Below are 10,326 nucleotides of genomic sequence, written 5' to 3'. Positions count from 1 at the left end.
CCCCGCTTTTCTGGGCCCCCCCTCGCCATTTCCAGCCCCTCTCCCCTTCCCGGGCTCCTCCTTGCCCTTCCCGGCTCCCCCTGTCCTTCCCGGGGTGCTCGGCTGCCGCCGGTCCCTGTCCCAGGGAGGGAGGGGCTCGTTCTTGCAGCCGGGGCGAGTGCGGGGAAGGCTCTGCGCTGAACGGGCTTGTCCCTGCAGGAGCGGGAGTGGAGGGATCCAGGGAAACGTGGGAAGGCTTTTTTGGAGCAAAGGTTTGGGCGCTGGGATCTGAGACCACCCCGTGCCCCGAGGGGAGTCTCGGTGCGTTCTTTTCATGAGTTGGGACTGGATTTGCCTTCCCAGGCTCGGCAGCCAAGTGTGGGCAGGCTCCAGAGAGAACTTGGGACTTTTCCTCCGGTCGTGGGAACGTGGAAAGCTGTGGCTGGGGGTGTTGTCTGGGCACAGCGAGGCTTGTTTTTCCACCTTCCTCTTCCCCTCGGGTTCCCATCAGGTGATGTTTACTGAGCCGGGGCTCGAAGTCACGTAGAAGATGTGGTGTGGGGTGTGCCGGGATCGGGAACGGCCTGGAGCTCTCCTCGCCCGGGAGAGGCTGCACTTCTCCTCTTGCCGCCTCTTTTATCTCTTTTATCTTTTTTCTTTCTTGATTGTTTAAAATGTTCACCTCAGCCTTTTCCTGGAGGATTTTCCAGAGCTTTTTAACATTCCTAACCCCAGCTGGGAGTGCTGAAGGGAGCTGCCAGAGCCACTCAGGGAGAGAGGAGAGAGAAATCAGAGGGAGATCAGCAAACCTGAGGATGGGAGAGGGCTGGAGAGTGTGGGAGAGGGCTGGAGCATGACCTGGAGTATTCCCTTCTACGTGATAATGATGGAAGGAGGCTGGCACGTAGGTTTGATAATGCAGAGGGTTTGGGATGTAGGTCTGATGATGGAAGGGGGTTGGATGTAGATCTGCTCCTCCCTGGGGCTGTAAATACCCATCAGGGAGAAGGTCTGTGAAACAATGGGCTCATTTAGGGCAGGGAATGCTCTTCCTAGAGCCAGGAACTCTGTTTTGTGTCTGGAGAGCTTAAATCTAGGTTGCTTTGGAAAGCTGCAGCGTGGTGGGAAGGTGGGCAGGGTGACCTGGTTTTTGGTTGCTGGAGTGGAAAGTCCAGTTTTATCCCAAGGCAGTTCCTCCAGGATCTAATCTCTGTGCTTGGCTGCACAAAGGGGTTTGTCTGGGAGAGAGGGCTCGCCCTTCCCTGCCCGGGGTGTGTGCAGGACACTTTGGGGTGTGGTGTTCTCTTCCAGCCCTCCTGCCAGCGGAGCTGGGAGTGTTCCCGTGGTGTTTTCCCCATTTTTCTGTGTCTCTTCCAGCCTTTGCCTGGCTTTGGCTCCCACACTTCCCCCTCCCAGCTGTGTGTCCCAGGTTACCTGCGCCGTGGGCCCTCGGTGGGAGCAGGGATGAGCCCCCCTGCTGATGCCCCCTGTTCCTTGGCAGGTGGCTGTTCCCGATCATCGGCCACATGGGGATCTGCACCTCCACCGGCGTCATCCGGGACTTCGCAGGGCCCTACTTCGTCTCCGTGAGTAGATCCTGGACCCAGGAGCACGAGCAGAATTCCTGTTTCCTCTGCTTCTCCCCTGCCTTGGTGACTCCTGAGCCAGCCCTGCCTTCTCTGGCTCAAATAACAGCTTTAGGTGTTTTTAAGGAGCTGGGATCGTTGCTGTTGCTCCTTGGGCTGGAGCTTATTTGGGGGTGTGATAAATAATGGCTGGTTTGGTGAGGAGAAGGGGAAAAAATCTTGTATTCCAGGCTCTAAATTAGGAGTTTAGGACTTAAATTCTCTTAATTCTGAGTAGCAGAAGTGCCTTCAGCTTCCTCAGCTGCTCAGCATCAGGTGTGTGCCAGGCCTCTTAAGCTGCTAAGCATCCAGGGGATTCTGGAAGTAAAGAGAGTTTTAATTTGGGATAATTAATGCTCCTAATAGACTGAGGCATTTACAACTGAGAGTTAACAAAATATTAACACTTAAAAAAAAGGAGGGGAACAAGGCACTTGTAAGTGGATGATGTCACTGTGTGTGGAGTATAAATGTGCCCGTGCCCAGATCAGGAGTGTGGAAACAATGGGAATCCAAACCCAGGCACACCCGGGACTGGTGTCTGGGGCACTGGGATCACTCAGCCAGCCAGCTGTGAGACCTCCAGCACGATCCATGCCCTGAATACTGCACTGGGTTTCATCCTGCTGAGACAGTTTTCCTTTTTTTTTGTAGGAAGACAACATGGCATTTGGGAAACCTGTGAAGTAAGTGCTGCTTGTTTGTATTAAACTGCCCTGCAGTTCCTGGGGACAGACGTGCTGTGACATTGCTTCTCCTGGTGCTCAGCTGCCCTAATTCACCTCGGTGGCCGCTGTGTCTCTGCTTTCCAGGAAACCACATTAAATTAAATCTTTTTAGCAGCATGACAGCAACGTGGTGGTGTTAATAACCAGAGCTGTGTGGAGCCTTTGTTAGAGAAAAGGAAAAGAAAAGGCTAAACCATCCTAAGATGATGTTAGCAAGTGCTCTTGAGTAAACACTGCCTGGCTGTGCTGATGAGCTGGTGTCACTCACGTCCTGTCAGTGCTGTGGGCAGGAGAAGGGCCAGGGTTTGTGTCTCCCAGGTCAGGTTTGTGCTTGGAGTGTCCGGGAGGTTCCTTCAGGATGCGGGAGCAGTTCAGGGCTGTGCCCCTGAGCTCTGGGATTTCTCTCTCTGGGGTGCTGAGGATGCTGAGCAGCCTTTCTGCTGCCTCTCTTGTCTCCAAGAGCTGGGCTCTGTGCAGTTCAGAGGCACTGGATTTATCCAAGTCCTTTAAGCCTGTGCAGGGCCAGAAGCTGGTCTTGATGACCCTTGTAGGGTCCCTTCCAGCTCAGCTGTGATTCCACAATCTTCCTGCTGGGAGGAGCAGGCAGTGGGGAAGGTGCAGCAGTAGAACAGTGCAAAGGGAGCTGTTCTCATCCTTGTAGGTACTGGAAACTGGATCCCAGCAAAGTCTATGCCACTGGTCCCAACGCCTGGGACACGGCCGTGCACGACGCGTCCGAGGAGTACAAGCACCGCATGGTACAGCTCCTGTCCTGGCTGCGAGGGAGGGAGGGAGGGAGGGAGTGTTCCCCCAGAGGCTCCAGGGAGTTCCCAGAGACATTCTGGATACCCCATCCCTGGGAGTGTTCAAGGCCAGGTTGGAGCAAGGGGCTTTGATTCCGTATCTCTGCAGGGGTTTGAAGGGATCCCTCCCCAGGATTTGGCTCCTTGCCACAGGAGTGGGACCTGTGGCTCTCCACCAGGACTGGGGAACCTCAGGGACAGGATTTCTAATCCCTTTTTGTGTTCCAGCACAACCTCTGCTGTGACAACTGCCATTCCCACGTGGCTCTGGCCTTAAACTTGATGAGATACGATAACAGCACCTCCTGGAACATGGTGAAACTGTGCTTCTTCACACTCCTCTATGGGAAATATGTCAGGTGAGCTGAGGGACAGCCTGAATTCAGCAGCAAAATGGGCTCTTTCCTTCTCCTGAGCCCTCTGAAGCATCTGCCTATCCCATGGAGAAGGGAGAAGTGTCCCCCCAAGCCGTGGGTGTGTTGCTGGTGGGTGGTGCTGTCAACTCCCTGTGCTCAGCAAGAGAACCAGGAGTGCTCGCTGGGTTGCACTAGATGCTGCTCCCAAAATACTGTTTCTGGCTGCTAATTTGGAGTGCCTGGAATTTGGGAAATGCTGGCTAAAGCAAATCTCACTCTGTGTTGTCTTCTGGCTGGGTTAGGTCAGAACATAAGGTCACAGGATGGCTTCTCTCCAAGGATTACTGGTTTCCCTCCCTTCTCTTGAATCTTGTTTACATAAAAGCTGGTCTGATTTCCAGCTGCTGTGGAGCTTCCAACTGCAGTGGAGAGGGAAACCCCGAGCTCTCCTTAAGGAAAGGGTTTTGAATCTCCATTTCAGCTCCTTGTGCCTGAAGAGGAGATTCTGTGAGGTCTGCCCTGCATAAAGCTCCACTTCTAGGTAGTCTTCCCTGTTCAGGAAGAGCTTCTTTGCCTGCTTTTGGGCAAGGATAGCTCCTGCTATCTTGGTTAAATCCACCAGCAGTCAGAATAATGAGCCCTGTGGTAATGGGGTTTCATTTTTTGTGGTCTCTTGTCACCATTCCTGTCTGTGCAAGTATGAAATGGGCTTGTCTTTTTTGGCTTAATTTAAGCTGGAAGGAGACTCCAGGCCTGTTGTTTGTGGTATATTTATTGTGGTCCTGATCAAGTCTCAGTTTTTAAGACTGAATCTCCAGGATGGGATGTGTGGCAGTGCCAGCAGTAGGTAACAGTCAGAAAAGCATCTGTCTCCCTCTGATTCCTCCAGTTATTCTCCCATCCTTCTGTCTCTTCTCACATTTAAACCTTTCCCCCTTTCCCTCCTGCAGCATAGGGGGATTTGTGAAGACCTGGCTGCCCTTTGTCCTCTTCCTGGGGGTGATTGTGACCGTGGTTCTCACCCTGCACCTGCGGTGATGGCAGCCCTGAACCCCCAATCCCTGAGCACACAAAGGAAGAAACTGTGACTGATCCAGCGGGATAGAGGCATGGGACTCTGGGAGCCCTTTTCCAGGGGAGGTGGCAGCCCCACTCCATCGTAACAGCTCATCTGCGTCTCCTGGAGCTGGCTTCTTTTCCTCCTGTTTCTGTTCTGTTGATGGTGTCTCCCAATGTCAGGGGTCTGGAAGCTTCTGCTCTCTCCCTTTCTGCAGCGGGGGAGGTGGGAATGGGATCAGGAAAGGAGAGGGGTGGGTGCCTTTGCTTTCGGTGCCAAGAAAAGCCTCAAGGCAAGCTCTGCCTCCTGCAGTGGCACAAGCAGACACACCTCGGGAGGGTCTCTCTGATCACCTGCTTTCCTCCTCTTCACCAGACGCTTCCTCAAATTCCCTGGGTCTCCAGGTAGGAGTTGCTGTTTCCCCTGTGCCACATCTCTCCAGTAGCACATGTTCCAAAGTGGAAGTGTGGGGTTCTTCCCAGGGGGATGGGGTGCCCCAGCACTCAGCGATGGCCCCCCGGCAGTGGCAGGAGGCTGTTGAGGTGGGACACTCCTGAGGGACGCTCTGTGGCAGGGCCGACTCTCCTGGTCCTGCTGGTGAGCCTGGAAAGGCAGGAAAGTCGAAGCGCTGGCTTGGGAACAGCTCGTGGCAGGGTGCACCCATCCAGGAGCCTGCTGCAGCCTTGGGAGGCAGCTCTCTATCCCTTTCAGCTTGTGCCAGAGAAAATATCACTTCCCTGCTTCTCTCTGAATTGCTGAATCTGGCACTGCAGTCCTCACAAGCCACTGGTGTCCCTTTGATCCCTGTGCTCCGTGTCTCAGGCGGCGGCTGGGGCTGGAAAACCCCTGTGGGAGCAGCACCTGAGCTTGGAGCTGAAAAGAGAAGGTACTGGAAGTTGCCTGTCTGGCTGAGCTTTGCAGCAGCAAAGTGGGGCAGTGGCTTTCTCCTGGCTGGTCCCGGGTGGTGACTGAGGAATGGTTTAGGGAGCTTTGGAGAGCACAGCTGGGCACAGGAGCTGTGCAGGGGTTGGTGTGAGGGGCACAGCTTGGGCAGGATGGGCTGTGCGAGGGGGGCTGTCCTGAGCGTCAGGCAGGAAGGGAGCTTGGATGTGCCCTGGAACCCCTTCTACAGCTGGGTCTGCCCTGCAGGTGCTGATTTCTGAGCCAGGGGGTGTTTTAAAACCAAGCCTGGCTGAAGGGTTATGCGCAGCTGAGTAGGTCTCTGCTGTCTGCAGAGGGGGGAGAAGAGCTTTGCCACTCACACCTGAAAAACAAGCTCATTACTCCAGTAATCTGACAGATTCCAAGGAATCCATTTCCAGGAGTGCTTGTGGCCAGCAGGAAAGCTTTTCTGGAGTCCCTGCCATGTCTGCTGCTGCCTTTGTCGCTGGTTTTCAGACCCTTCCCCATGTGCCTCTCCCACTTCCCTGACTCCTCCAGCCTTATGGGCGGATGGGACCCTCCTCATGGGCTCATTTCTGTGTTTTCCCCTTTTCCTCGGTCACTTTTAAATCACCCCTCAAGCCTCCTGCTCATTATTGTCCCTCTGTCACCACATCCTGGCCTTCCCCATCAACCTGGAGCTGAAATGTTCCAGTGGCTGCTCTGTACAGTCATTCCCTTCCCGCGTAGAGAGCATGGGATGGAGGCTGCTGGGTCTGGGGCTGCAGGGGAAGCCAAAATCCTGATCAAAGAGAACCTGGATGAAAGGACGGAGTGTTCTGAGCTCTGTTCTCTGCCCAGGAGCCACTGCCCAGCATGCCCAGGGCGAGCCAGCCGGATGGGAGAGGGGAGTGCTGTCCCCGCATGTTGATTCCAGTGTGATTCCTTGGAATGACCGGCCCCAGGGCTGGATCCACCCTCAGCAATAACCTCGAGCCCCTCGGCCCATCCCGTTCATGTTTTATCCACGAGCTCTACAAGAATTGCCAAAGCTGAGACTTGGGGGTGTCAGGGGGCCCCTGGACTTCCAAAACCCCACTGTAAAATTCCCTCTCGTTTGGTCCTGATGCTTTTTACCAGAGCGGAGTTTGGAATGGCGAGGGCGAGCCCCCATCCCTCATCCTTTGTTCCCTTCATCTCTGCGGGGCGCTGGATTTCTTTGTAAATATTTAAACTCTGCTTCTGTGGTTTCATAATCCCGACGGCAGGGAAATAAACTGATTTCTGTGGATATCTCCAAGTGCTGCATCTCTTCCCTCCTCCCAGCCCTCAGCCAAGAGCGGGGTCGGGGTCAGGATCTCCCCTGTCCCACTGAGCCCCAGCCCCTCTCCTGCCCGAAGGAGTCTGATCCTGAAGCTCCCACACCTTTGGCTTTATGAACTCGCCCTTTTCCCTGCTCCAGGGAAAACTCACAACCCTGCTGCTGGGAAGGAGGTTTGGGGGTCAGGAGAATCCCCATCCCTGCAGTGCAGGAAGAGTTTGTGGGATTTAATGCTGGGTCTCGAGGCCCGGGCGGGGGCAGCCCGGTGTTCGGGGGTGGAAGATGCTTTTTTCCAAGGTTGATTCGCTTCAGCTGTGAACAGCTCCCCTTTTGTCTCTCCTGTGTCTTATTTTCCGGGAGGCACTGCTTTTCCCAGCTCCTTCCCTCTCCAGCCCGGAGCCCTCTGCCTTCCCTGGGGAGGGGACGCCTGTCCTGGCCCTGGGGCTGCCGGAAGCAAAGAGCCAGACTCATTTTCCCTTCTCCCAGCAGGATCTGCTGCCTGAACTGGGAGCCAGGAAAGCTGTGCTTGCTGCCTGCAGATGCAGCCACTGATTTTCTGTTCCATGTGATATCCAGAGGCTGGAGCTGGGGGGATGAAGGGGAAGTACATCAGCCTTAAAATCAGGTTGTGTCCGAGGCCGGGGGATTTCATGGTGCAGCCATTTTATGGAAAACCACCTGGATCCTGCTGCTCAGCCCCTCCAGGCAAGCAGCCTCAGCTCCTGCGGGACGGCAGGCGGCTCCGAGCGCTTTATCCCACACACATCTGTCGCTGGAAGGTGAGGTGAGGATGCCGAAGCCCCCGGGACCACAGGGGTCCCTCCCCGCCTCCCAAGCCTGGCAGGATTTTCCTGCCAGCCTGGGAGCTGCAGGGAATCTGGCGTGGGATGTGTGGGGGCTGAGCCGCGCGGTTCAGGTCATGGAATGTGGGGATTGTGGGGAAGCAGCCGGTCCGGGTGTGCCCGGATAGCCCCGCTCGGATGCCCGGGATGCTCCCAGCTCCCTGCCCAGGGCGTGAGGCTGCTGTGCGAGCCCTGCTCCCCGCCTGGGGTGGCCGAGTGTGACCGACCCCCCCGGGCACCACCGTGGGGAGCAGGGCTGGGGGTCCCCGACCTCCCTCGCCACGGGGAGCCGGGAATGTCAGCGCCCTGGACCCGCCTTTGAAGTGCGGTCACTTCGCTGCAGCTGGACGGAGGGGAGGGGTCCCAGGGGTCACCCCCTTTGGGGGTGCATCAAAGGGCTCCCCCAGCAGCAATATCCCGTTGCACTGGGGCACACTGGGAGCTTTGGAGGCTGCCGGGGGCTGCGGTGCCTCCCAGGCTGTGGATCCCTCCTCTCCCTCACGCCGTTGTTTCCCAGGCAGGGGAGGGGAAGGGGGTGTAAGGCCCAGCACTGACCTCCCAGCCAGGCCTTGCGTGTCATTCCCAGCCTGAGCCACAGCTGGAAACGCCTCGAGGTCCCTGCTCTGGTGTGGGGATTTGAAATAAAGAATTAAAAGTGCAGACAAAGGGTCCCCCAGGCCCCGGGAGTTGGAGTCTGCCACCATGAGAGATGGGGTCCATCCCTGTGGGAGCTGGGGTCTGTCCCTGGGGGATCTGGCACCGTTCCTGTCTGTCCAGGGAGCGCTCGAGTGTCACATCAAAGGCTCTGGGAGGGCAGAGGGCACGGGGAGCTGAGATCCCAGGAGAGGAATGGGGCCAGGTGGCCACAAGGCTTTGGGGGGACATGTAGCAGTGTAAAAGCTGGGGTGCTGTGCTGCAAGGGCTTCCCCACTGCCCCCAAATCCACTGGTGGGGCTCTGCCTGTGCTCCAGCTCGTGCTCCTGCCTCAGTTTTCCTCCAGGAGAACCAGACTTGCCTGCACCTCCTGAGGAACGAGTCCTGGAGGGGGCAGAGGGCTGGGAGCAGGCCGGGACTCGCTCCTCGCCAGCGCTGGCTCGGGACTGCCCACACGGCACCGAAATGAGCCAGAACCTGCTCTGTGCCTGGCTGCAAGGAAAACCATCCCCGAGGGCTGGCCCGGCACCTGGCTCAGGTGTGCTGGTGGCCAGGGTGTTCCTGGGTGCCACCCGCTGTCACTGGGTCGCTGCAGCCTCCGTCCCCACCACCCGAGGTGCCGGCTGTGGCTGAGACCCGGCAAACTCGCTGCACCTCTGGGTCACCAAGGATGGGGTGGGACAGTGCAGGATTGTGTCCCACTTCTCCCCGCTTCCTTTTCTGTCCCATAAATGTTTCTCACTCTGGATGTTGCAGGAACAAAGGGTGCAGGATGCCCAGAAAAGGCTTGGTGCTCACCCGGGGTGACCCCAGCCCACGAGAAGCCCTGTGGGGACACAACTGTCCTCACATCATTGTTACCCTGCAGAGACCTGGCTGCATTCCCAGGACACCCATTGCAGGGCTCCCATTCCCTTGGGACCCCCCACCGGAGCTGAGCAGCGAGCGCCCTGCAAGGGGAGGAAGAGGAGGGTGGCCCACAGACACATGAAGCCACTGCTGAAGTCTCATTTCCTGAGAAACCAGGCTAAAAATAATCCCCTTTTCTTGCAGTCCTGTGCTCGGTAAGTGCTGCCATCTCGCATTAAAGCTGGGGGGAGCCTGACCCCCACCCCCAGCCAGCTGCTCTCCCTCTGGCATCGAGGGAAACTGAGGCACAGGTCCCGCTGTGCCAGAGAGAGGTGCTCTTGCCCAGGGTTTATCCCTGCCTGGCACTGCTGGCCCACTCCTGCGTGGGGCTGAGCACCCAGGATGGTCCTGGGGGGTCAGGACTCCTGGCCATTCAGAGCCGGATGGGATTGTCCCCAGCAGGATGGGGGTTGTGGGGCTGGACATATCCATGGGATAGGGAATCTGGGGCTGGGGGGAGCCATGGGGTGAGGAGGGGGCTGGGGGCATCCCGTGGGAAAGGAGCTGTGGGCTGGGAATGCATTATGGGATGGGGGCCATGGAGCCGAGGACACCCTGGGGATGGGGGTCCTGCAAAGCCCCAGGGAGCTGATGCTGCTCCACACTGGGCTTTTGGGGTGGGGGCTTCAGGGTGCTGCAGGGGGGCAGAGGCACTGCTCCCCCCATGCCCAGCACACACCAGTCCCCCCAGTTCCCCCAGTGCAGCCCAGGCGCTCTCCAAAGAACCCCAGAACCACATCCTGCCCCCAGCCCCCCCGTGTAACACCAGGGTGGGACATCTCCCACCCATCCCCTTTCCCACGCCCTTGGCTTCCAGTCTCCACCACGCTTGGGGTCCCCCTGTCCCGGGGCGCATCCCCGCTGCGCCACCCCTTCCCAGGCGCCTGACGCCTCCCAGTTCAGCCCAGTTCAGCCCAGTTCAGTCCCGTCCGGCGGGTGCTGCTGGCTCCAGTCCCTGCTTTCGTGCCGCCGGGCGCGGAGGCGCTCGCAGGGCTGCGGTTGAGTCACCCCGGGCACAGCACCGAGCCAGGGGTGGGGAGCGGGGGCACCGCGCACCCTCGAGGGTCCCGTGGGGTGCTGGAGGGCGACGAGCCACCGAGACCCCTCACCTGGACAGGTAAGGGGGGGCGTGGGGCTGAGCCCACTGCGGGGGGGCGGCACCGGCCCCCC

The 10,326-nt window shown here is 58.0% G+C and overlaps 2 protein-coding genes across 5 annotated transcripts in view; both read left to right on the top strand.

Annotated features, from left to right (window-relative positions):
* Positions 1–281: 281 nt before the first annotated feature.
* Positions 282–6,723, top strand: TMEM222 (transmembrane protein 222). Of its 4 annotated transcripts, none has more exons than XM_017736242.1 (6): positions 282–300; positions 1,481–1,565; positions 2,259–2,290; positions 2,994–3,090; positions 3,364–3,494; positions 4,442–6,723. In XM_017736242.1, exons 2-6 carry the CDS (start codon positions 1,506–1,508, stop codon positions 4,527–4,529), a joined length of 408 nt encoding a protein of 135 aa, XP_017591731.1. In that variant the 5' UTR covers positions 282–300; positions 1,481–1,505; the 3' UTR covers positions 4,530–6,723. The 4 variants fall into 4 exon arrangements, with proteins under 4 accessions (XP_017591731.1, XP_008633252.1, XP_017591728.1 ...); XM_008635030.2 differs by lacking the exon at positions 282–300 and adding an exon at positions 326–490; XM_017736239.1 differs by lacking the exon at positions 282–300 and adding an exon at positions 538–883.
* SYTL1 (synaptotagmin like 1) overlaps positions 5,058–10,326 on the top strand; it is an 11,764-nt gene continuing 6,495 nt past the window's right edge. Inside the window, exon 1 of the mRNA XM_017736088.1 lies at positions 5,058–5,090. Coding sequence (XP_017591577.1) covers positions 5,058–5,090 — 33 coding nt within the window. The remainder of the gene's footprint in view (positions 5,091–10,326) is intronic.

This window comes from Corvus brachyrhynchos, unplaced genomic scaffold (assembly GCF_000691975.1).
Source record: "Corvus brachyrhynchos isolate BGI_N302 unplaced genomic scaffold, ASM69197v1 scaffold65, whole genome shotgun sequence".
NCBI lineage: Eukaryota > Metazoa > Chordata > Aves > Passeriformes > Corvidae > Corvus > Corvus brachyrhynchos.
The sequence above is the reverse complement of the archived record's forward strand: the minus strand, read 5'-3'. Positions and strand labels throughout refer to the sequence as shown.

Excerpts from the sequence above, each read along its gene's own strand:
- TMEM222 (XM_017736242.1), top strand. The coding sequence starts at position 1,506 with ATGGGGATCTGCACCTCCACCGGCGTCATCCGGGACTTCGCAGGGCCC. Across the intron at positions 1,566-2,258 it reads CAGGGCCCTACTTCGTCTCC|GAAGACAACATGGCATTTGG; the intron begins GTGAGTAGATCC and ends TTTTTTTTGTAG. Across the intron at positions 2,291-2,993 it reads GCATTTGGGAAACCTGTGAA|GTACTGGAAACTGGATCCCA; the intron begins GTAAGTGCTGCT and ends TCATCCTTGTAG.